Source organism: Melitaea cinxia, chromosome 10, assembly GCF_905220565.1.
Source record: "Melitaea cinxia chromosome 10, ilMelCinx1.1, whole genome shotgun sequence".
Lineage (NCBI taxonomy): Eukaryota > Metazoa > Arthropoda > Insecta > Lepidoptera > Nymphalidae > Melitaea > Melitaea cinxia.
Genome location: NC_059403.1, coordinates 16,086,722 through 16,114,454, shown reverse-complemented (window position 1 = coordinate 16,114,454; position 27,733 = coordinate 16,086,722). Strand labels below are relative to the sequence as shown.

Here is a 27,733-nt window from a genome sequence, read left to right as displayed (position 1 = left end):
TGCTTGGTAAAACCATTACAAAAAATCTACATCAAATGTACCTCAATTATAATTTTATCTTAATTTATTTTTATTTTGTTGACATTCAATGACTCTTATGGTTTATTGATCTGACACAATTTGTAAGACTGAATATTATTGAATATTGAAAAACTTAAAAAACTATTTGTAACAAATGTTTATTATTAAGAACTCTTTATTACACTTATTATAATACAATTATTATTTTTATAATAGAATTTAAAAAATCACCAAAAATCGGCTTCAAAAGAATTAGCAAACTCATCATTTGTATTCTGTGCAACGTCATCGGTTGTTTCATAATTTGTTAAATCAAATTTATCTGCTAAGAAAGAATCGACTGGGTATGTCGTTGCTTTTTCAGTTGAAAAGAATGAATCAATTTTGTACGCAACTTGTTTTACAGTTGGTGCAGCATTATAGTTATTTTGATCTTTATTATTTTCATGGCCATTACTATTAATTTCTTCAACTGGGTTTTTAAGTTCTGGTTGACAATAGTTATCCAAAAAGTACCAACCGTGGGGACAGATAAATATTTGAGGGTACAAGTTACCGTGCCTTGAAAGGCACACGTAGTAATGATTCGGACTGCTCTCCAAAGCACCGGATTGGCCAACTTTCTTGCAGTCAGGAACTGGTTTCTTGTCGCATTGTCCATTTTTTAGAATTATCTACAAATAAAAATGGCCCGATTAATTACTATCTTTGATAACCGTTGGTAGCAAAAACTCTTGTAATGAGAATTGTCTGCATCGGATAGTGTTGTGAATTAAACTTCAATTATTTTCCTATTTCTTTCATATTCTATTAATGTTTTGATTAATTCAGGTGCATCAAATGAAGTATAATTCAACGACATTGAACAAATATTTGATATTTTTTCACTGTAGTTCCAATCAATCAAATTTGACATTCAAAGTATTAAAGTGAGTTTATGAAGAAATCGTTTTAGAAGATTAATACAATACAATACAATGTGGATATAAAAGTTGTCAAAATAATAATTCAAATTCTTACTGAACATTGAGCTGTTCTTGGGTTATAGCCATATTGTTTGGGACACAAGGCTGATCTGTGGTCGGCTGGTCTGCCCTCAGGGAGCCCATCAGGTGGTGAACAGAGGTGGAACTTTCGACAGTCGTACGCATCTGGGAATATGCCAACCTAGAAAATATATAAGATGAATTACTTTAAGAAAATTCGAGATAAATTGTTAAAATACTAAGAATAATTTTAATTTATTTATTTATTCTTAATGTACACCGAAATACAGACACATAAAGAAATATCGAAATAGCGATTTCTTCCAGATAATCTTTGGATACTGGACACGATACAGTAGCAGCGATTAGAAGTGTGCACAAATTAAGAAGGAAAAATCAATAATAAATAGATAAAAACAAATATACCTACATATGTTAAGTAAGTAACTATTCATTGACCCACTATCATATTTGTGTTAATGGTTACTGTATGTGTTGAGTTTGTTTGATTAATTGGTATCTCAAATTATGTTTATTGAATTTTCAGTTTTCATCATAAGCAATTTAGTTTATTGAAAAAGAGCTTATGTTGTAACATTATGTCTTTTATTGTATACTGCGTCGATTCTATAATAATCTGATCTTAATATTTTACAATCTAACTCAATAAAGTTGTTAACTCAGTAATGGTTGGTATAAGTTACTAATTTATTAAAGTAGAACTGAAATAACGTCGATTATAGCTCGAATAGCATATCCGTTCATTGCAGCCATTCATGCTCCGTACAAAGCATGGACGCTTATCCTAATATTATTAATAGTATTCTCACGAACGATAAAAACATTTTTTAAAAAATCGCCAGTGTATCATTTTTAGTTTTAAAATCAAATTAATGATAATCCAAAACAATTTCAACGATTAATTGTAAATAGAAAATTATATGAATATAAAAAAAACAGAAATCTTAAAAAAATAATTTAAAAAATAACAATATATACATGATGTGTGAAAATATAAATAGATTTTTTTGGTGTATAAATTTTATTCGCGCAATTGCCCTTAACAAAGTACCGTTTGCGTTCAGGCGGTAAACGGTTAAACTACACAAATATTTGTCAACGGCGTTGATAACTTTTTTTTTCTGCCTATCAAATGTATTTGTCATTTATGCCCGCGATTTTGTCTCTCTTAATTTACGTTTAGAATCTTTATAATAATAATAATAATAATAAAATTATCACATCATAACATTATAACATGACATCCAATCACATAGTAATAATAATAAAATTTATTTCAGGACTAGCCCACATAGTGTTAGTAACACATTTTTCTTATAACAACAATAAAATTAAAATATTTTTTTTTTTTTTTATATTTATAAAACTCTGTCTTGTGTTATTTCGTAACAGTGTCTTATTCGAAATAAAACGTAGTTTATGTACAAAGTTCTCTGATTAACAGTAAAAAATATGTTAGGGTTATTTTAGACAAGCCGAATTAATTTTGGTAACGTGGGTGTAATCTTAATGAACTTTGGAAAGTCCGCAATAACAGCTCAATGGTGTTTCCCTCGTGCTCCCTATTTACTGGATTAAACACGATTCTTTATAAAACTATTTATTAATTTGTTTCCGTATTTACACAACATATTCAAGTAACAAGTAACTAAAAAGGAACAATTAGTTTCTAGATGTAATTTGAAAGTAATTACTAAGTATGATCTCTACTTCTACTAGCTAGGTTGTACACTAAAAGTGATTCAAGATAGCTCTTGCAATAAAATGTCTCTGTACATTAAAATTATTTTTTTTTTATTAATGTTTTAATCAATAAAATTATTTATGTATAAAAGACTGCCTTTCGGCACGATAAACTTTTCGATTAGATATGCTATCTATAGATATATTCTAGTCTTAGTTAGCCAATTTCTTATTGTTTGGAATATATTTTAGTTTTTTTTTGGGTATATTTTTAAGTTTAACAGTTAGGTTAAACGCATCATGACTATCAATTTCACAGTACACTTATTCGCCTTGACATTTCCTTTCCGTTTCGATTGTCTGGCGTTCATCGTGCTGTAAATGTTTTCTTCTTAAACAATAGTTTCAATTTTATCTCGATTAAAATAGCATGTCTGTACTAGATCACGATGAGATTTTTATAATTGTTATATCTTATATTTACTAATTGAATTCGATAAATAATTTCGTATCTCAAATTTTTTTACACAAGTATTAAGCTAAATTTAGGTCAATAAGACAGTTCATACGATGTTTTTGTTCACGTTCATAGACCTTGATATGCGGACATTTTTCTAGTTCATAAAAACATTTCAAACGTTTCTTTTCCTGTTTACTAAAATATATCTATTTATGTAAGTTTGATTTTAAGTTGTAATTTGCTTACATTAGATATATCGAAGACGATTCACTCGGATTTTTATCGCGGGTTTTAAAGTACAAACCCGACGTTTCGGATACTTTACAGCAACCATCACGGGAGGACTCTATAGAGGGGCGATAAAATCCGAAAAAGATGTTTCATTCTAAGTATTGAAATGATGTAAATAATTGAAGTCCGAACCGCCAACCAGCATTGAGCAGCGTGGTGGATAAGGCTGAAGCGTGAAGCAATAGAAATGTTATAAATTATTTATTTATTTGTTATTTATTTATTTACTTATTTACAGAAAAAAAAGAAACAATTTATGTGATAAACAGTGCAGCAAAAACAATGAACAGTTTAACAGTGCACTGTGTTTCTAAAGTAATAATATTAAAATACATACGATATTATATACTAACATAAAAATATGATAGAAAGCTATACAAATAATAGATTATACATGTGATAATTGGAAAAAAAATTAACATCAAGTGGTTAAAGAATAATAATAATCATAATAAAAATAATAAGTGCGGCAATTTCAATCTCTCTCTATATGTTGGTCTAAAAAAAATTTTTTAAATATGTTTTTATAGTTGTTTTTTTGATTTTTTTTTAAATTCGATAATAATATTATAAATAATATTCAATAATCATATAGCAAAAGAATAAAGATTACCTGTTCGCAGATATGTTGAAATTTATTCGTTACAACCTCACATTCAGGTACGGATTCGTTGGAGCATTGTCGGAGATGTGCGTTGCAAGTTTGACCGTCAGGACACTGTTGAAGAGGTACCTAAACAGAAAAGTACAGGTTTTGTAATCTGCATTATATTGTTAATTTTTTTTAATATAGTATTAGATTAGACTCCTGAATTCCATTCCTGAATGAACCCAAGTTGAATTTTATGTATACTCCTTTCCTTTTATGTCCATCAATTACGTGAGGTGTTTTTTTAAATTTTCTGTCCCTCCTCCCCCCTAGTAAGATGTCATGAGATTTTATTCAACCCCCATCGCCCAATCTCACGTGAGATTTTTCAAAATGTGGGTTTCTTACGTAAACGCGTTGGATTGTTATTGTAAAAAGAAAAAAAAAATGCTTCGTGCTTTTATTTACTACTACTACTACTTACTAGTTAATCAATAATGTTGAGAGTTTAATTATAAGTGTAATAAAAATTTAACAATAGAATACTTTAATAATACTTTTCAATCAGAAAAAAAATTGCGTGATATTTGAGGAAGACCCCCTCTCTCCAACGTAAGATTAGATGAGATTTGACTCGACTCCCTCTCCCCCTTAAACATCTCACGTATTTTATGAACGCCCCCTTCGTATTTAGGTCTGTCTTACAGCATATAACCTTCATTAGCATGAACCTTCAATTTTTAACCGACTTTCAAAAAGGAGGAGGTTCTCAATTCGATTGTATTAGAACTGTGAACTGTACTGTGTGGCTACGGTACTATAGAATATAGCCATCCCCTTTCTTTCCGTGGGTGTCGTAAGAGGCGACTAAGGGATAACACAGTTCCGCTACCACCTTGGAACTTAAAAAGCCGACCGGTGGCGGGATAACCATCCAACTGTTGGCTTTGAAATACACAGGCCGAAGACGGGCAGCAGCGTCGTCGGTGCGACAAAGCCAGTACTGCGGTCACCAACCCGCCTGCCCAGCGTGGTGACTATGGGTAAAACACATGAGTTCACGTTATTTTTGCCGTAGACTTGTTTAGGCCTATGTCCAGCGGTGGACTGTATGAGCTGTAATGATGAGAACTTTGACTGGGTGCACCGATTTCGATTTTTTTATTAATCGAAAGGTTTTGCGTGTCATGTGGCTAATTATTTAATTTTAATTGTGATCTAACAAGAAATTTTCGAGTTATATTTAATAATGCGTACTTTCTTAACTACTTTTCGTCGATCAACGTTGTTATTATACTGCATAAATTTTAACTGGTTATACCGATTTTGGTGATTTTTGTTTTAATCGAAAGCTGATGCTTGTCTTGTTTTATTTCATCCAGATCTGATGTTTGCTTTTTGAGTAATCTTTGGTAACACGCATCTACTCGTCTATTTTTTCGTCTACTTACGTTGTATTACTTGTCGATGTAATTGAAGTCAGTTTTTTATTTCGTTTGCAAGCAAACACAATTAATAATACTAGACAGTAGGTAATGAGTACTTCCAAAGAATAATTGTTTTAACCATAATTGTCAACTAATACATAAAGTGCAGACAATGAAGCAAGAGCGAAGAAGATTACTTAGTGAATAGTTCTGGAAACGTATAAAAAATAATATTGTTATCTCTATAATGAACGTCATCTGATAATGTTTATATAAACTTTTGGTATCTGCAGGTCGTACTAGTGAAACTACCATAAAATAATTTTTGCCACGTCATTTCGTTTGGTTATAAAAAAAATTAATAGATATTTTGAACTTAATAAAATTTATAGAAATATCAAGAATAGGATATTTCCAAAGCCATCAAAAACTGAAGGAGACTGACAATACGCTCGTCTGTATTTTTTTTAAAGTTCGGAGCTATCTCCTTTTGATGTTGACCGTATTGAATGAATATTTGCCCGAGGGCCTTTCATTTTCAACAATTTATGATACGGACGGTTGAAATAGGAAAGTTCAAAAAAATCCTCAAAAATAGTTTTTCTTTCATTCCTCATAAACATACTTCTGAATTTGAATTAAGTAATTATTTTTTCGTTAAAGAGTTTGTATATCTTTGTTATTTTTATAAAATATGGCGATAGCCTGAGACAAATTGTTAAAATTAAATAAAAAACTCCTCAATCGTGACGAGTACAGGAAACGTAATATAAGATTAAGTATGTGGTTATAGTAACGTAGATGCTTTGCCATGCCTTAGATACTTAAATCACCTGGACCTATAACTATGTCCATTACTGACCCTTCTAACAAAACGGAGCCCAGGAGATTTGGCTACCTTAATTAACACGATTACAACTTGATAACAAGGCTCAGTCAGGCTGCTTCAGATTGATCTGATATTTCCTTCCGTTTGTAACAATGATACGATTGGTAGTTCGGACAATTTTTTTTTTTCATCTAAGATAAGCTCACTATTATGGTGAGGCCAACCATAAAGTCATGCTATGTCGTAGTTGAAACGTCACACATATGCGAAATAAAAAAAATTTAGTGTTTTGTTATCTTGCTCCAATTAACGCTTAATTATCACGAAGAGATAATGAAGTGCGCTCTTTTAAAAGTTAAAAATGGATATTTTATCACAATTCATTTTTTCTAATGAATCTTTTCTATAATATTTTGGCATATTATTGGTTTTTTTTTTGTTGTCGGTCATTGTTTTACAACTGTTTGTGTGTAAGTAGACAGTAAAGTTTTCATCTCCATATGTTGTGGTGTGATTTACTATGTAGGAAATATATAACTGAGGTAGGGCACAGCAGGAATTCCTGCTCAAAATATGGAGCAGCCAGACTGGGGTAGTACCTCGACCTTACAGAAGATCACTAAATAGTACTGTTTTCAAGCAGTATTGTGTTCCTGTTGGTGAGTAAGGTGACCAGAGCTCCTGGGGGGATTGGGGATTGGGTTGGCAACGCGCTTGCGATGGCTCTGGTGTTGCTAGCGTCTATAAGCTACGGTAATCTCTTACCATCAGGTGAGCCGTACGCATATTTGCCGACCTAGTTAAAAAAAATGTCTTCAGTAATTAGTGGGTATTACGTAAATACTACTTTGTGGTTCAGTTTTTCTAAAAATAACTACGTAAGTTTTAAGTTGAATCTAAACTAGCTCTTATTTATTTTTAGGTATTTATTTTTATTTTTTACTTATATTTAATTAAACTATTTATTATTAGAACAGTCACAAGCAGCAAAGCATATGTATTCTAGCTTTTGTGATATGGAGATGATAATGGGTTGGCTGGTAGAGATCTCTTTTAGAGATAATTTCGCCCTTGCAAACTTTCTATATTACAATGACTATTGAAAAAATATTTAGTGCAGTGAAGAATATATGATTACTAGCTGACCCCGCAAACGTTGTTTTGCTATATATGTTATTAGCCCCCTTAACCCCCCCCCCCCCCCCTTATAACCTACTGGTATGAAAAATAGATGTTGGCCGATTCTCAGACCTACCCGATATGTACATAAAATTTCATAAAAATCGGTCCAGCCGTTTCTTAGGAGTATGTTAATTAACATTGTGACACGAGAATTTTATATATAAGATAAGGATAATAGATAGGTTTGTTTCGTCATAGAGCAGATGTGACAATACAGATCTATTGATATTGCGAATTAATAATAAAAAGATTAATAAATAAATAAATAAATATCTACACAGTGACAACAAATCTATATATTCTTTTTCCAGTCCAGTTTTTAATTATTTAATTGTAATAAATAAATTCGTTACATTAAATTATTTACATATATTTTATATATATATATGTCATGTATATGCAAACATTCTTCAAAAGTTCTTGTGGACCACTTTGTTAATACAAAAAGCAGAGAAGCGGACCAAATTTTTTCCTTACAAAATAATAAAAATAAAAATATAAATAAAATATCCTTATAAATAAAAATATTTTTATTAGAAAACCACTCGGCCGTAGTCACGTTCCATACATTAATATTTTGGTTCAATGATTTTTCAGTTATTGTTTGAAATGATTTTTCAGTTATTGTTAGGTTCAATGATTTTTCAGTTATTGTTTTTGAAAACGTTTTCTTTGTAAAAAAGATAATACGAATCAATACATATAAAACTGTAACGGACCGCTGTCTGTACATCTAAGATATATGAGAAAAAATATTATTGGAACCTTTATCAACGTAAATTGCACCCAAAACAATGATTGTTAGAATATTTCTCGGTTTGCCTATTTGTCTGTTTGTCTGTGCATTTGTGCACGCTTATCGCAGAAATGGCTTACCCGATTTAGATGTAGTTTAGACTAGTATATTGTGGTAAGCTTTACTTAATATTACTTAATATACTGTTTGTTTCATATCAATCGGTTCATGAATAAAAAAGTTATACCAATTTAAAGTACTGTACTAACACTAGGTTATAAAAAACATTGTTACTAACACTATATGGGCTAGTCCTGAAATAAATGCTATTGTTATTGTTGTTGTTATTGTTAAAGAATCACGTTGAACGTTTAAATACCCAAAACTCGGAAGAAGTCGCAGGTACAGCTAGTATGAAATATAATGTTTAAGTAGTTTTACGAATATAAACTTTAAATATTGGGTACGCACTCATATTATTCGTAAATCAAAATAGAACCTACATTTCAAAGAGGTACAACTAGGAATTTTATTCTTAAAAAGTCAAATGCCAAGAGTGTTGGCATTTTAAACAAAGTAAAGCAGCACTACACTACACATGGATAGCTCTTTGTTTGTTGTCTGTGTTTAGAAAGTCGATGAAACATGACCAGATGAAAGAAAGAAAGTGTTTTTTTTTTTAATGGAATTGGGGGCAAATGGACTGTGGACTCATCTGATGGTAAGTGAAAAACAACATCCACAGACACCCGCTACATCAAAGGATTAGCAGGCGCGTTGCGGGCCTTTCAAAAAGGAATGTGCTCTTCTTTTGAAGGTCCCTAGGTCGTATCGGTTCGGAAATACCGTTGGTGGTAGCTGGTTCCATAGAGGGGTCATGTGTGGCAGAAAATGGCGCAAAAATCGAGCTATCGTAGACCTCCAGACATCGAGGTGATGTGGATGAAATTGTAAGTGTACCTCAAATTTTGTACAGTATACCCAAAAAATCCCAACCACGTTAATCAGTTGTTTTTCTAGTTCTGAACAGCGAAAAACTAGTTTCTTTGAATGGATAGCATCTTCCTCTTTTGCATGATGCTCTTATGTTTCTAAAGAACTATTGCGATTGTAACGTCTTACTAATATCACCATTTCTCATTACATAAATTAGTTATAGTGACATGATATTCACCCATCTTTTGACATCTTGGAACTTTTTTCCTTAGAACTTTCTCAAGAATAACAAAAAACGTAACAGTTAAAACTAGGCCTTCGAGCATGTACTTACCTTTAGCCATCCAACAGGTAAAGGTATGCAGGTGATAGCATGCGTGCAGTTTTCACAAGCCATTCCAGATTCGCTGCAAATTCCCTCTATGTCCAAGTCTCCCTCTCCAAGGGATCTCCCTAGAGGGACAGCCGCCATGCGGTTTCCAGATACAACGCCCCGAAGGTCAAAGGACGTTGACTGCTGAAATATAAAAATAAATTTTCATTCTAATATAGCAAAACAGAAAAAAAAATTCAAATTGGTGGGTCGGAATTTTAATGCGATGTCACTGACCCATTCCATTATAGACAAGTAAAATGAGTTAAATAGACAAGTTGAAAAAGAATAATTCAAATACTTTATATTTCTGTATGAAATTATACGTTGGGTACAAAATCCCTGAATCGACAACAAAAGATCGTCTGATACAAATCAAATCTCGAGCGATGCACCATCACGTTTCTGCGTTCAGGAAACAAACGGATTCTTTTATTGTATTATATTAGTAGTTGATCGCTGATAGTACAGTATATATAATCTTTAAAACATGCACGTAATGCATGACTAACTTACTGAAATATAATATTTTAATAAGATTAGTAATTACTGAAATAAACATTTACAAAAAATATTTCTTTTGGAATAGTTACTAGCTTTGTCTTACGGTGTGCTGACCCCAATATTTTTGGCATTAAATAAAATCAAATCTCGACCTTACAGAAGATCACAGCTAAATAATATTGCTTACAAGTAGTGTTGTATTTGTGTGGTGAGTAAGGTGACCAGTGCTCTTATGGGGGATTGAAGGTAAGGTCAGCACCGCGCTTGCGATGCTTCTGGTGTTGCAGACGTCTTATAAGCTAGAAGTCGCTTACATAGTAGTATAAAAAATTGATATTAAAAAATACATCGCAATAATTTCAATAGTTGATTGCAACATTTAAAGACAATTAAAATTTACTTACAATGTTGCTGCATCCGAAGAACGTTATAAGAAGTAATTTAATCCACATTCTCACACAACTGTTCTTTACGTTAATATTCGTAAAACTAAACGAAAATAATTAATTTCGGTGGACCTTAAACCGTGATCTTTTTATCTTTAGTAGAAGCGATAAGTAGTTCAGATACACTCGTTATTTATTAAGAAACAAAAATACAGATTCCCTATTTTACATAATTATACTAGCTACCCGGACAGACTTCGTTCTGTCAAAAGTTGATAGTAAAAATTTTTTTTAGATTTTTTTTTGGAAACGGTGCAGGCAGGAATGTAGCTCTGTATATTTTTTATGAAAGCAGAATCAATATCTTTTGATTTCGAAATTTTACTGCCTGCCATTTTTAGTATCGCTATTAATAGAATATAAAGTAGTGAAATAAGTTAGAAACGACATAATCCAATAGAGAAAATTCTTACATTAGCGATCGTCGAGTGTTCAATTTGTTATACATCAGCGATATTAAATTAACGTCTAACGCGAATCTAAGAACCTGGAGGATTAAGTATAGCTTTAATAAAGCTTGTGTTAAGCAACAAGGGGTCTTTTACTTTCTGCTCAATTTAAATTAGTACGTAGGGCTTTAGATTCAATAATAAATATTTCTTTTATATAGCTCACTCGCTAATTTACTTCAGCCTATCGCAGTTCACTGCTGAATATGTCCCAAGTTCGTACCAGATATCCCGGTTTTCCGCAATCCTCATCCAGCCTACATCGGCGATCTTACGTAGATAGTCCGTCCATCTTTATATAGCTACTTCTCTGAAAAAAAGTACGAATATTTTCTAAAAACCAAATTATGCCTGATATGCGGTTGGAGACACCTAAATAAAAGCATTAACCGAAACTTTGAAACTTAAATCAAATGATGATTACTAACTGTAATAGGAGGCCCTGGCTATAAGCTGTCGAAGGCCCTCATTATTCTAAAGTGCTGAGGATTCCGGTAGTAATAATGACGGCCCTAAATCTTAATTATAATCGGTTATATCCTTGTAGTTTATGATTCAATAATGTTAAATTAATTTTTAAAATTTCTATTTTAAAATAATAATGTGTCAGGCCAACCGGGGCAGCACCCTAACCTTGCAAAAGATCGTAGCTAGATAATGCTTAATTTGGTGTTATGTTATTTTTTTTGTGATTAAGAGCTCGTGGGGATGGTCGGGGATATGTGGTTTCGGCAACGCGCTTAAGATGATTTTGGTGTTGCTACCTGTGTTGTGTGGCTACCGTAACTGAAACCTGTTTCAGCTACGGTAGCTATTTATCATCAGGAGTGTATGTGTATATAAAAAAATAGTACATGAGTGACCGAGGTTTGCTCGGTATTTTTTAGTAAATCGTGTTTTTTGGAAATCATATTTAAACACGAATTACATATTGATAAAATATCACTCACTTCAGCCTATCGCAGTCCACTGCTGGACATAGGCCTCCCCAAGTTCGCGCCACACATCCCGGTCTTCCGCAATCCTCATCCAGCCTACACCGGCAATCTTACGTAGATCGTCGGTCCAACGGGCAGGAGGACGTCCCACACTGCGTTTGCCAAGACGCGGTCTCCACTCTAGGACCCGTCTACTCCAACGGCCATCGGTCCTGCGACACAGATGACCAGCCCACTGCCACTTCAACTTGCTAATTCTGTGGGCTATGTCGGTTACTTTCGTTCTCTCGCGGATAGTCTCATTTCTAATCCTGTCTTTGAGAGAGACCCCAAGCATAGCCCGTTCCATTGCACGTTGAGCGACTTTAAACTTGTGGACCAGTCCCTTGGTCAGTGTCCCCGTCTCGGCTCCGTATGTTAACACAGGCAGGACGCATTGCTCGAAAACTTTTGTCTTCAAGCATTGCGGAATCTTCGAAGTGAAGACTCGACGGAGTCTGCCAAACGCCGCCCAGTCCAACTGAATCCTCCTATCGGCCTCATTCTCGAAGCTGTTGCGGCCTAGTTGGATAGTATGGCCTAGGTAAATATAATCCTGAACAACTTCGAGAAGGGTACCATCGACCGATACCGGTATCGGTATGACTTGGTTGTTAAACATAACTTTCGTCTTATCCAAGTTCATGCAGAGACCGACACGTCGGGAGAACTCGTTTAGGCCGGCCAGCATTTGGCCTAACTCATCCAGCGTCTTCGCAAAGATGACAATATCGTCGGCGAAACGAAGGTGAGAGATGAATTCACCGTTGACGTTGATGCCCCGTTCCCCCCAATCTAAGGTCTTAAAAACATCCTCTAGCGCAGTGGTAAACAGTTTCGGTGATATTACATCCCCCTGTCTTACCCCGCGCCGGAGGGAAATAGGTCTTGTTCTTTGGTCATTGACATGAACGGTCATCGTCGCCGCGTCGTACATAGATTTTAGTACCTCGATATATCGCCAGTCGATATGACATCTCTGCAGAGAGTCCAGGACAGCCCAGGTCTCGACGGAGTCGAAGGCTTTCTCGTAGTCCACAAATGCCATACACAGCGGTTGATTATATTCTTCCATCTTTTGGATAATCTGCCGAACAGTATGGATGTGGTCCACGGTGCTGTAGCCATTTCGAAACCCAGCCTGCTCTGGTGGTTGGAATTCGTCGAGTCTTCTGGCGAGACGATTCGTAACAACCCTCGAAAACAGCTTATAGACGTGGCTCAGAAGTGAGATCGGTCTGTAATTCTTTAATAGAGACTTATAAAAATAATATAAATATGAATAATATTTTTCGATTTTACCGACATAATAATAAAAAAGATATGAACAAAGATATAATATAGAAGATATAATATATAAGGTATAGATAGAATAAGAAAAAAGATATGAACTGGCTATATTTAAATAAGATATAAAGGGTGCAATTAGAAAAAAAAAAGAAAAATATTAATCGATCTGGAATCATGAGGATTTGAACCGTGGTCTTTTCGGTCGATCGCTACCAGCTGATTTGCCACCCGACCTATTATAACTTTATTGACGTCTGCGAAATTTACCTTCGTATTCTAACGATATTGTAGCCATTTTTCATTGCCTAAAAACAGGGATAAAACGACATTTTCTAAAAATGAATCCTAGCTAGATTTATTTATCTCCCTCGAAATCCCTTGCATCTAAATTTCACAAAAAACGTTGGAGCTGTTTCCGAGATTCAGATTGTATACATGCTATACAAGAATTGCTCGTTTCATTGTATAAGATAATGTACTTTCAAGAGTTTGATATTTTTTTAACAGTCTTTAATAAAACACCCCTAAAGAGTTTTTATTGGTTCAACACGTTCGCGTTCAAATACGTCTGGGAAAATGGTTCAGATTTTAAATTAAAATGAATCATAAAAATTGTCCACAAAGTTCCGCTCTCGAACTTTTGCTATTTAATTTTAACAGGCTCACAAATATATAACTTAGTTTTATACGATTACTAGCTGATCTTGCAAACGTTGTGTTGCAGGGTTAGCTAGTAAACTTACACTTATAACTTAGGGGTATGAAAAATAGATGTTGGCCGATTCTCAGACCTACCCGATATGCACACAAAATTTCATAAAAATCGGTCCTGCCGTTTCGGAGGAATATTGTAATTAACATTGTGACACGAGAATTTAATATGTAAGATTGAATTAAATAAAGAATACAAAATAATTAACAAGTGCTTTGATATTTTGATATTGCATTGAACTATAGATGACCATAACACTGTATATTTTTGCCAATGATTAATAGTCTGTAAAACGTCATAATAATACGCCGCGTACTATTCATTATGTACTACACTAAAAGAAATATTACACAGAACAATAAAGTATAGTAAAGAGCTGTCATTAACCTCTATATTGAGAGTTTATAGAAATTTTTGGTTAATGCTACATTTGAGTCAAATTACTATAAATAATATCAATACGAACTTCAAATCAAATATTAATTTTTGAAGTAAAACTTCTTGCACGCTTAAGTTGGGGAGTAATCTGGTGAATGCGTGACGAGAGCGTTACGAATAGTGTGATCGGGTGAGGCGAATGGAAGATGAGAGGGAGATATAAGTTAGATGGATCAAAAGAAGTTTTACTTCAGTCGCAGTCGTGTGGTCTAAAGCACACTCGTTTTTTTTTAAGTTTGAATTTGGAAGTCAGCATTCATCGACCTACGATGAACCGACCCAAAGCAATTTGTAAACTCTATCGACTTTGTCATTTTTTTCGAAGTATCTTAAAGGTTCAGGATAAGTTAGTTTCGACTACATAAACATTCTTCAAAAAGACCCTTGACCCTTCAATATACGCAAATCAAAGAAAGACTAAAAATAAATAAAAAAGATATGAATAATATATTATTTATTTTTATCTATTTATTTTCTTTTTTTTTATATTTTAGTGCCTTCCACACTTTCTATAGCAGTCCTATGTCCAAAGGTTGCCTGTAGAACTTTGCTGCTTTAGCGATAAGGCCGTCTATTGGAACTGATGCAACTAAGTTAGTTCCAAATTTAATCTTGTCTTTTGTTAATTGTGTATTGGTGTGTAAAATATGAATAAATTAAGATCATTGGGAGATAATTAACGTCATGATGGTTTGGTAGTTTTAGCTCCTGTTGAGGATTGGGGATGGGGTCGGCAACGCGATTGCGATGCTTCTGGTGTTGCAGGCGTCTATCAGATTATTTATTGCTGATTATAATATTTACTAAATATTATAATCAGCAATTTTTATTTTTATTTTATACTAGCTGTGTCAGCGACTTTATCCGCGTGAAATTTAACACAAAAGTTATTGTTCAGATCGCAGAGTTATAAAATAAAAATGTTCCTAAAATAAAAGTAGTCTAAGTTACTCCTTATTACATCTGTAAGTGCCATAAAATTTAGCCCAGTCGTTTCAGAGATTAGCCTGAACAAACAGACAGTCAGACAGACAGACAAAAATTTTAAGAAATGTTATTTTGGTATATTTACCGTGTATACATCCATATGCATTTAGTAAAAAGCGGTTATTTTAATATTACAAATGGATACTCCAATTTTATTTATTTGTATAGATATGACAAATAACAATTATTCAAAAATAAATCGGTGAGAACTTTGTCTTCACTATCAAAAAAAAAAAAAAAAATAAAAAAATAAAAGGTAATGTAAAATCTGTGATTAAAATAATTTGGATTTAGAACAGTAAATTTTACAAAATATTTTACAGTTCACTCTGTGTGCTCCGAGCTATTGCGTGGAAATTTTAAATTTTCCATTAATTTCGCTCCACTCGGAGTAAAAACGTTTTAATAAATGGAATCGTTTGTGGTCCGCTGGGACTCCATTGGATCACGAGCCCCATGATTCCTATGGCACTGCCTAACAGTACAAATTAATTGTACCGTTCTTACTGGACGTTATTCCGTAAGTTCTTGTAATAGGGCTTTCTTAGACGATCTTAGAATTCATGAACCGGAAATTGAGATAAGAGATATACTCGTATTATGTGATGACTTTTTATGACTCTCTTAAACTCTATGAGTTGCAGAAAATATTTTCTTTTATTACGTAATAAATATATTGCTAAACTGTTATGGAATTTTACAACATCAGAGTAAAGTTTTCATTAATAATATCTAAACTGAATAATTCTACATAATGATTTCACTACAAACTCTAAGACTAAATTTGAAGAAGTGCATTCAATTCACTCCTTATTAAAAGTATTGTGTAAAAAAAAAAAACAATCTATTTGTGAGTCTAATCCAATTAACTAATTAATATAGTAATGTATTTTATAAATGCATGTATTATGTATATAGTACGTTTATTATTATATAGTATCTATATGTATTTTATTGCAAAATATTCGAATTTGCACATAACTATTTTTTCAGTTCCTAACCGAAGTTTCTATTTTGTGTCCTATACCCAAAGGTCTGAAAGAGATCGCTTTTTCAGCGATAACACCCACCTTTGTACATCTTTCATTTTATCTTATTATTTTGTTGCTTCTTTTAATGGTGTATATTAAAGAGTATTATTATTAATTTAGTCAAAACCAGAAAATAATATACAGCCAAAATTTTCCACTTCACAATTCTATCTATAAAACAAAGCAGAAAAATCAATTATGATTCATGCATAAATCCATATCGTTATAAAATCATCTCGAAAATATATATTCGTATCCAATTCTTTACAGCGGAATCAATTTAAAATCAAAATAGTTTTGGCAGAGTATTCTGCGAGCTAGCCAAATGTAATACGCGATGCGGTACAGACGAAGTGAGCTCAATGGTTAATGTAGTGTAATGTAAGTCGAAAAATGAACTAGTAATTACGTATTTTTGTTTTTGCCGGCACGACGCCAGGGTTATCTGACCAATGTGGGGGATTCTACCTGTATATTGAGTGAGTTAATTACGTTTTGTAAGGCTTAAAAGAAATGTCAACTTTATGTAAATATCTGACAATTATACGCATCAGCCTGTAATATCCCACTTTTGGGCTCAGGCCTCTTTCCCCACGTAGGAGAAGGATCAGAGCTTAATCCACAATTCCGACTATTTTTTTTCTAATTTAAATATTACGAAATCATGAAGTGAATGTTCTAAGTAACTTTATTCTTTAGAAAAGCCTAAAAAGATCTTTATACATACTCCTTTTTTTTTTATGTCACTAGATCGGCAAACAAGCGTACGGCTCACCTGATGGTAAGTGATTACCGTAGCTTATAGACGCCTGCAACACCAGAAGCATCGCAAGTGCGTTACCGTCCCAATTCCCAATCCCCCCAGGAGCTCTGGTCACCTTACTCACCAACAGGAACACAATACTGCTTGAAAACAGTATTATTTTGCTGTGATCTTCTGTAAGGTCGTGGTACTACCCCAGTCGGGCTGCTCCATATTTTGAGCAGGAAATTCCTGCTGCGCCCTACCTCAGTTCCTTTATTTGTAGTAGTGTAAGAGAATTTATAATTAAAATTAAATGAAATATTTTAAAATAACGCTCCTTTGTTTGTTCAAAGGATTTATAATTAAAGCCTATTTTAATTTAAGCGGTTGAAGGAATTTCGTTACTTTTAAATCAAAATAATATTATAGTTTTCAACAGGATAGATTAAAATTGAAACGTAATTTAATTTAATATATAAAATTTTCGTGTCACAATGTTAGTTACGATACTCCTCCGAAACGGCTGGACCGATTCTCATGAAATTTTGTGTGCATATCGGGTAGGTCTGAGAATCAAACAACATCTTCTTTTCATACCCCTAAGTTAAAGGGGGGGGGGGGGATTAAGGGGGTTAATAACATATATGGCAAAACAACGTTTGCGAGGTCAGCTAGTCATAATATAATACGAGAAAAGTGAGATAAAAAAAAACGAACGTGCTTTAGACCATACGACTGAAGTAAAATTGTTTTTGCTCCATCTATATATATGTACATATACATATTATGTGCTTATATATCTATAGTATACAACTTTCTCTCTTGCCCCTATAGTAATATACGAAACGTAACTCGCTATTTTTCTATCTTCAATAACTTATACCTTCCCCTCAACTTCCTTCGCCTCGCCCGATCACACATTTCGTAACGATCTCGTTACGTATTCACCAGTTTACTCCCCAAGTCAAGCGTGCGTACAGAAATTTTACTTCAAATGGGTCTTTTTTCGATAAGGTTTTATTTTATATTAGCTGTTGCCCGCGTCTTCGCTCGCGTAGAAATTGATTACATTAAAAAATAGGTGCTAGAGTAGTACCTATTGATTATATTACTATAATTCAATCGTCTTTGTATAACAGGTTTGCGGTTTGATGTTCGTACGCTAGAACAACCAGATTGCTCACACTCCCTCTCGATAAGGCTCTATAGAACAATCGTACTAAAACAGTCATTTCTTAGGTCTACTATAGCCATTTTTAGGTTATTCTAATAAATGAATGATTTGATAATTTTATAACTTTTCAAAATGTTCTTGAAGTGAAACTTTTTTAGGCCCATGAGGGTAAAATTTTTACGAATGAAACGGCGATGTTTTGATGAAACTACAACGTTTATGTAGATGGCGCTGCAACGGAAATCTAAAGCTTTAGATTTGTATAAATATAAACGAGACTCAAAAATTAGTTTGCCAAAGAAGTTTCACTTCTGATATGTGTACTTTGTACGCACGCACTTTTTCTTTACTAAAGTTTTCCATGATTTTCTAAAAATATTATTACTTTAAAATTTTCACCCAGTTTTCAATGAAAGTACACCACTAACCGAATATTTGTCGCAGCCTGCGGTTGCACTCGGCGCGGTTCCCAACAAACTCCAACAAACGAATTTGTTAGTTAAAACCGTAGTTTGTTTTAGTAATTTTCACAGTTCTAGAACGATTTACATTTTGACGAGCAGTAAAAAGCTACTAAGTCTCTTGCGTTTTGTAAATAAGTATTGTATGAGTATGTGTGAGAGTAGTTTCTTTTCAGTTTCGGATCACGGGTATTTTTTTTTCTTTTTTTTTAATAATAATCTATTTTTGTAACCTGCCCATTTTTACCTATTGCTCATATAATTATAAAGTCTTGAGAGTTAATTTTGTGGTAATTTAAAATATAGACCGATAATTTGCTCGCGTTTGCTCGCAAACGAAAAAAAAAACTGACTCCAATTACATTGACAAGTAATACAAAGTATGTGGGTAGACGAAAAAGTACTGAAGTAATTACGACTTATAAGGGAAACTATTAACAACCAATAAACAGTACAGATTAAACAAATATAAGTAGATAAATATACTATACTTTAAGAACAATACATGTAGCACAAACAATTGAGACTTCTGAATGTGCCTGAGTCGCTGAAGATAAAGTAATGTTAACGAATAAATATCTCTACTAATATTATATAAGGAAAGTTTATAAATAAATAAATAATACCTATATAATTATATAAATAATCGCTTCACACTCAACGGCCCCCACTAGGCTTATCTCCTTTTCGGGGGCGCAGAAACACACACAATACACAAGCACAAACGCACATCATTATCATCATTACAGCCTATACAGTCCACTGCTGGACATAGGCCTCCACAAGTTTACGCCAAAAATAGCGTGAACTCATGTGTGTTGCCCATAGTCACCACGCTGGGCAGGCGGGTTGGTGACCGCAGTACTACTGGCTTTGTCGCACCGAAGACGCACAAACGCACAGATCGCGACAAATATCTGTATGGTCAAAATAAACGTATGCCATGTGCGGAAATCGAATGCGCAACCGCCAGCGCAACAGCCACAAACCAGTGCTGTGACCGCTGTGCCAACGCGTCGTCAAAATTATACATGTATATAGCCTTTTTAGCCTGTATTATTGATATCAGCCAGTTGATAGAACACCCTATTTTTGTTTTACACATAAAACAAAATAAATATGACACACAGGCTCTAGTGGGAACTGCGTCAACGGGCTTGTCGAATCGCAATCATAGTTCATAGTTATGAATTTTATTTGTTTATGAAAGAAAGTAAAGAAATTAACATGAAAGCAGGTATAACCGCGCGGCTTGTCTAGTTATAAATATTATAGAATTTATTTAACCCAATAGATAATGTTATTATATTGTTATTGGATAATCTGATAAGGCTTATTGATGTATTGGGAAAATTCGGGACAGGTATCACGAGTATGTACCTATACGGGATATTGTATTGAGATACGTCACTATGGAGACCGACTTGTTTTTTATTGTTTTCAAATTAAAAGAAAGAAACAGCTGTACTGTATTACCAAATTTTAAACAAGGGTAAGAAAGGAAAAAGTCATATGAAAATTCCAGCAGTCCCGTAGACAATGATTACACCAGGTACAAGATGATATCAACTGGCGCCTAGAACGGAAGAACCCCCGATCCGTTCCTTTAGTCACCGGGTTATACAACAGTTTCCTACTCCGACACGTCACTTAATCAGTTTATTTTTGGTGGTGGCGGGACAGCCTCCAAAATAAGCTAGGGTTTGGGCTTCCTACGAATCACCGGGTGGAAATAGATGTACCGTTTCATTGACTAAAGTCTGACAGGGCTGCCACAAATACGAGGAGAGGGTAAGTGCGATGAAAGATACTGTCTTACGGTTAGAAGTATCAGTGTATGTTAACACATTTAATACCTATGGACATAGTCATCTGTTCCTACGGTAAGCAACAAGTGCTTGTGTTGTTATAGGCAGAAGTCGATATAAGTACATTTTTTTCGACATACTTACATACCAATATTAAATCCAGATTCGGGGCGGAAATCTAACCCACAACCCCCAGAGCAGAAAGTAGGGTCACTAAAAACTTCACCAATGGGTTAGGCAAGACATTTGATAGTTCAAATAATTATTTGTTTCATTCTCCATACTAAGTTACCTAAATGGTTCCTCGTGTATCGTGTTATTGAGCGACGTGTCCAAAATTACAATAATATAGTATGATTACTTGGTGTTTGGGAGTTGTTTATTTGTGACCAAAGTTTTGGAAATTGGATGAATTGCATTTCAAAAAGGACCCTTTGGGCTTTGGATCACGATACCATTGTTGATTGAACAATATACGAAATAATACGCATAAGTCTTACTAATAATTTGTAAAATGTCTAGATAATACGGAAAAAAAATTCTTGATATCAAACATAGTGATACAGTTAAAAATGAAAACGTATAGTTTTAAATACATATATTATCTATTAAAACAAAGTATTTTTCGCCCCGAGGTCGAAATTCGACCATAATTTAAATGGAATAAAAAAGAAAAATAATGAAAATAAAGAACCTTTTTTTAAAAATTTTATTGGGCTACAGACTGTGAATCGACAAAATAATATAATATGCGTTTGTGTGTCAAATACATGGTAGTCTGTGTAATTAATTTTATTGATTTAATGTATGTTAATGCATAATTAAAAAAAAAAAAAACAATAGCATACCTTCTTTATATAAACTATAAGTGAGCAAAATTCCTCCGTCCGCGAAATTTTCGTAAAAGGAGGTACAAAGTTTTTGGTTTGCTAATATATAGATAATATTAAACGGTAAAGTGAAATACGCGATCGACTTAATATAAGTAAATTTACTGACAACAAAAAGAGGGCATCATTTTTATTTAAATTTTCAAACACTTCAAATATTTTTTCACGTTGATCTATGACGGGTCTGGTGATTTGTATCCGTTCAAATATTTGTTTTTTGGTGTGACTGTACCGTACTTCGGATTGTACGTCAAGCTGTCGATATTGGTATAATGGCCGACCTGCTCATTTATACGTATAGACACTCGAATTACTGGCATTTGTTTTATTTTAAGCATTTTATTTTAATGGGCCGGTTATTTGGTCAAATATAAAGTTGTGTACATTAGGATATCTGTTCTAATTATATGGGACAAAGTACGCGTTGCTTGGTTCTTGAAATGATAATTTATGGATGTTCCTTTCTTGTTCATATACAAATAAGTTAAACCAACAGAAGTTATCCTGTCTTTCGAACTGTCATAAGCGTTACGCTTGCATAGTTTATAGGTTTTTAAATTTCTTTAATTTTTATAGTTTTATAATCAGTAATTGAGAAAAAATCAACTATATTTTGATAAGAAAAGATCTAAAATGAGATTCTTACGATTGCTCTGTGTTTTTAAAAGATTTTATTTAACTTGTAATGTATGTGTGTATGTAAGTTGGTTAGGGTTTAATCTTGGAATTCAGTTTTAAAGCATATATCTTCAATCGGTTGAGCTGAAATTTCGTATACACCTTTACATTGGATAACAATGCACGGTAAGCTGTGTGACGTCATTCTTAATCCATGGTGTAATACTCAAGATGGCGAACATCTCGCGACAAGCTTTTATATCATATAAATTGTGTAATGACTTTATATGTTAATAGTAAAAGATTTAAAGGAAAGGTTTTTTTATTATTTTTAAGATATTTAAAATAAAAGTTGACTTTTACAAAAAATTAGTTTTAATTACTTTTTGCTCGAGTTTCCTATTATTTGTCAGCATGACGTCTGACGATAGTAATAGGGTTGTCGATCTGAAATACAAAACCTATCATGGATATCATGGATCAGTGTTTTATTATATTAACGAACATCAATAATAATATACACTAATAAATTCACTTCTGCGGTATGTATGACAGGTTTGATTTGGTTAGCGTTAACTAAGTAACATTCTTTCGTCACCGCAACAGTTTGTGGTATGTCGACAACATTAAATTAACTAACATTATTATATACTGTTCAATATAATATAGGCATTTAACTCATTGTAATTTTTTTAACATGTAATTCTGTTGGTGGCTCTTATTAAAAGTAATATAGATTATAAGTAGAGACTAATTTATACAAATTAAAATATGTTGAAGATTGTGTGTGTTGTGACAACAGAGTGTTTTTGATTGATTTACACTGACTGTATAAAAAAAGTAAGAAAAAATACATACCTAATTGAAATAAAGTTTTACTGTTACACAATCATGATTAAACATAACCAAATAATATAAGAGATCCAATAAGAATACTAAATGAAATAATATATACCCATGCGAATAATTCGCACTAAATAAGTATAATAATTATCACTTTACAAAAAAGTATTTATTTATACGTGAGTTGATATGAAAGTGAACCAAAAATTTACCGACCGTCAATCATGTTGACGTTGTTTCAAAATTAATGCTGTCGTATATATAATTCTAATGATTAATTAATTTACAAAAAAAGCAATAATACATTTTTTAGTTGTTGATGCTGGTAGAGCAAGCAATTATCTATAAAATGATATATAATTTATGTGGAGTAATTGTGAGGTTTTTTATAAAAAGGGAGGCAAACATCATAACCTTAGCGTATTAATATATACGATTTTTTTTCAATATCTAACTTCAAGTTTTTAATTTTTGTGTATTCATATATGTATTTTTACATTGTATATAACTGTTTGTTCCTAAATAAAAGAAAAAAAAGGTTTTCAAAATTAATACATTTTTATTTGGTGCGAAATTTCTCAAAAAAAAAAAATGTGTCGGAGATCCTCCACACGGCACATACTCAAACGCTTAGGCCACGATAAACATATGTATCGCCTATATAGATACTTGTCATTAGAGCGCACAAGTCAGTTGCTATATCATTGCATCAATCTATCATCTGGTTCATAAGAACGCCAAACCGATGTCAAATATGAAAGAAATCACACGAGATGCTTAGGTATTTTCTAGTACCTATATAAAATTCTCGCGTCGCGGTGTTTGTAGTTAAACTCCTCTGAAACGGCTTGACCGATTCTCATGAAATTTTGTGTGCATATTGGGTAGGTCTGAGAATCGAACAACATCTCTTTTTTATCCCCCTAAATGTTAAGGGTAGTCCACCCCTATTTTTTTTCATTTTTTGATTTGGCGTTGAAAAATACATATAACTCTAAATTTTCACCATTCTACCACCAACCCCTATTTTTAAATAGCGTTTAGCGGCAAGACAACGTTTGCCGAGTCAGCTAGTGTATCTATAGTCTGGTCACGCTTGTAGACAGGCTTATTCGAGCTTATTAGGCTGGTAAAATTTAAACATGTTTTTAGTTATAACGTAAATATTATCCATATAAATAAATAAAATTGGAGTGTCTGTTTGTAATATTACAATAACGGCTTTTTACTTCATTCATATGGATGTATACACAGTACATATACCAAAATAACATTTTTACAATTTTTGTCTGTCTGTCTGTTTGTTCCGGCTAATCTCTGAAACGGCTGGACCGATTTTGACGGGACTTTTACTGGCAGATAGCTGACATATTAAGGAGTAACTTATTCTACTTTTATTTTATAAATTTTTTTATTTTATAACTCTGTGAACTGAACAAAAAATTATTTGTGAAATTCCACGCAGACGAAGTCGCGGGCACAGCTAGTTTTCAATAAGATAAAATACACATTTTATTGATTTCCAAAGCGATGTGAGTTAACAAGATAATTAGATACCATTAAAATTTAAAAGCTTTCAATAACATGACTGCTGATTAATATTTTGAAATGAATACTTTTTACCTTCTAAATTACAGGTAATATTTGGATCTATTCTTTTTTAATATTCATCAAATGAAATTCGTTATTCAAATTTCATTTATTTTGATAAAATTTTATGTGTAATTTAATAGCTTAGCATTACAATTTGTGCTTAGCATGCAGCATAGTCTTTGACCATTCGCTGACAAAGCTATCAGACGTACAACAGGTAACGCTTTCCTGAGGTATTTTTCATTCCAACATATAAATCTAAAAGTTGTATTAGTAGATGAGATAGGAAGAGCTTTGTTAAATTTCCCCTATACAACCTATTAGTAAGTTAGCAAGATAAATTTATCTACCATCAGCAGTACAGACTCTAATTTTATACCTTTTAAAGTATTGTAAACTCCTGTGAAGACTAATTATTAGCTTTTCTGCGCTCATCTAAAACGACTAAACAAAAGGAGTTTGACAATGAAATACAAAACGTTACCCGATATCTTTGTTAATTTAACAAGAAAATAATCTAAACGGCAACTGAAAGATGAGAATTTTCATCTAATGCCTTTAATTAACCCCCTAAATTAACTTTTAGCGTCGTTGGGAACTTCGACGCTAGTAATTAAATATAACAAGATTCGACTTAGCGAAGTGCCGACGAGATGGACAAAGTTTTTCTTTAATAAGCTAATAGTAATAGTCTTGGAATTGTTGAAATTAACGTGTGACAGTTTTAGGGTGATTATTAGTTTTTCGTTCTATCATACGAATGATGCAATGTTTATCAAAGAATATATGTTTGATCTAAAATCACTGTTTTAGCGATAAGTTCAACTTTTGCGCATATCTACTGTTGTGTTGTCTACTGTTATTTCATCTTTATGTAAACTATTGTTGTTAACTATTTCTTAAAAAAACCGACTACTATATGCTCGTCATCGTCTTAACTTTTAGTTGCTTTTTAACTTTTTTGTTTATTGATATTGTGGCACTGTCGTTATGTTAATCATCATAGCAATGAATATTTACTGAAAATTTAAAGTATGTTAAGATTTTAAATAGTGACTACTTCTCCAAAAATTATATTATTTATTTATTTACCTAAAATTTGTGAAAAAAAGTTTTTGTTAAATGCCCTAAATATATACGTTGGTTTATAATTTTGGACACAACACAGATTAACTCATTACATTTATATTTTATTACGAAAGATGAAACAGAAAAAACAAAAAATTGTTTACAATTTTAGAATAAATCATGTTATTTCACTTTAATTGGTAGAATACGTCACAGAATTCATCCCAAGATTTGCAGGTCCGTCAAGATTAGTATATGATCAATTTTCAAACTTAACTGTAGAGCCTCAAATACCATCTTCAGCGCCTAAGCTCAGACTAGACGAAAACGTTTCATAAATGAAATCAAGTTACAAAACAAAAAAGGATTTCTTTCGAAGACAGAGTCCGTTTTTAATTCTCACAAACATTTCCTTTGACACTTATAATTTATATGTATGTACATTTTGTGTATAATTAAAAATGTTTCGCGTTTTCACGTAAATCTTAAAATGTTTAACATAAATTAACATCGAGCGGGAGCGGGAAAAAGAAACATTTAAACGTACTTTAGAGCTTCAAAGCGTGGACCTATTTTGACGTTATAATTGTGTTTGCTGGCAAACGAAAAAAACCGACTACAATTACATCGACACACAAACATACACATACAACGTAGGCAGACGAAAAAATAGTCAAATAAATACGCATTATCAAAGATTACTCCAAAAGTTGTAATCAGATCTTGATGAAATTTTAATATGACCACATGATAAACACCGGCTTTCGATTAAATTAAAAATCGTCAAAATCGGTACATCCAGTAAAAAGTTATGCGGATTTTCAAGGGTTTCCCTCGATTTCTCTGGGATCCCATCATCAAAACCTGGTTTTCTTATCATGGTACCACACTTGGGATATCTCGTTTCTAACAAAAAAATAATTATCAAAATCGGCTCATAAACAACGAACATACCCCGAACATACATAAAATAAAATAATTTTTAACAAAAAAAAAAACCGACTTCAAAAAGGAAACAAAAAAGTGAAAAATAAATTTACTTAGTACAAAGTAATTCGTATTTTGATTTAGTTAATCAGAAATGGTGTGTTGCTTTTTAGTTGTTATTATTATTTTATTAATATTTTTTGTTTTTAATTTTTTTTTGACACTTTTTTTATTATTATTATTTAATTTACAATACTTTTTTTTTATTTTTTTTTTGTGCATTAGTTTTTTTATTTGTATATAGTATATTTATACATATTTAATTTAGTGTTTATGTTTAATATATATTATGTTTTGTGATGATGATGATTACATTACCTGCTCCTCAGACGATTACGCAAGCGCCGAAAATAGTTTTGATTCTTCTAGTTCTGTTTCGGACTTACTAGAAGAGAAATTATCAAAAGCATTTCCTGATAACCTTAACTCCCTCTACTTTGTGCATATCAACGCGCAGAGCATTATGTCTCATTATTCAGACCTTCTCACATCCTTTAGCACTGGCAAAATCGACGGTATCCTCGTATCTGAAACCTGGCTTAAGCCCTCAATCCCATCCACTTTCTGCTCTCTACCCGGCTTCCAGTTGTATCGGAATGATCGCGCTGATCGGGGTGGTGGAGGTGTTGGCATTTACATACGCAGCCACATCCCCGCCAGTGTTGTTTGCCACTCTAGCCCTCAGAGTCCTCTTGAATATCTGTTCTTGCAACTGGTAGTCCGTCACAAAAAAATATTGCTTGGTGTCCTATACTGCCCAAAGGACAAAATAAATTATTTTGACGAGCTCGAAGATGTTTTAGAGAGACTTGTACCCACTTTCGATCACGTGGTTTGCATGGGTGATCTTAACACATGCCTACTTAAACATGATTCGAGGGCTCATACTTTAGATTCCATCTTATCATCATTCAACCTGCATACCCTTCCTTTCTCCGCACCAACGCACTACTTTCCCAACTGTAGACCTTCACTTATTGACCTAATATTTGTCTCTAACCCTAACCTTGCTGTATCTCATGGGCAAATGACAGCTCCATTTTCGCATCATGACCTTATCTTTCTTGCCTACAAAGTGCGACCACCTAGAGTTAGGGCTAAAGTTCTCTTTCAGCGTGACTTTAAGCATATGGACGTGGAACGCTTGAGAGAGGATATTCGGAACACAGACTGGTCAA

General features: G+C 33.1%; 1 protein-coding gene across 1 annotated transcript; it reads right to left on the bottom strand.

Annotated features, from left to right (window-relative positions):
* Positions 1–248: 248 nt before the first annotated feature.
* On the bottom strand, positions 249–10,490 carry LOC123657371. Its single transcript, XM_045592929.1, has 5 exons — positions 10,443–10,490; positions 9,496–9,678; positions 4,076–4,195; positions 1,042–1,188; positions 249–695 (listed from the first exon to the last, which is right to left on the bottom strand). The coding sequence occupies exons 1-5, from the start codon at positions 10,488–10,490 to the stop codon at positions 249–251; spliced, it is 945 nt and encodes a 314-aa protein (XP_045448885.1).
* Between the last annotated feature and the right edge of the window lie 17,243 nt (positions 10,491–27,733).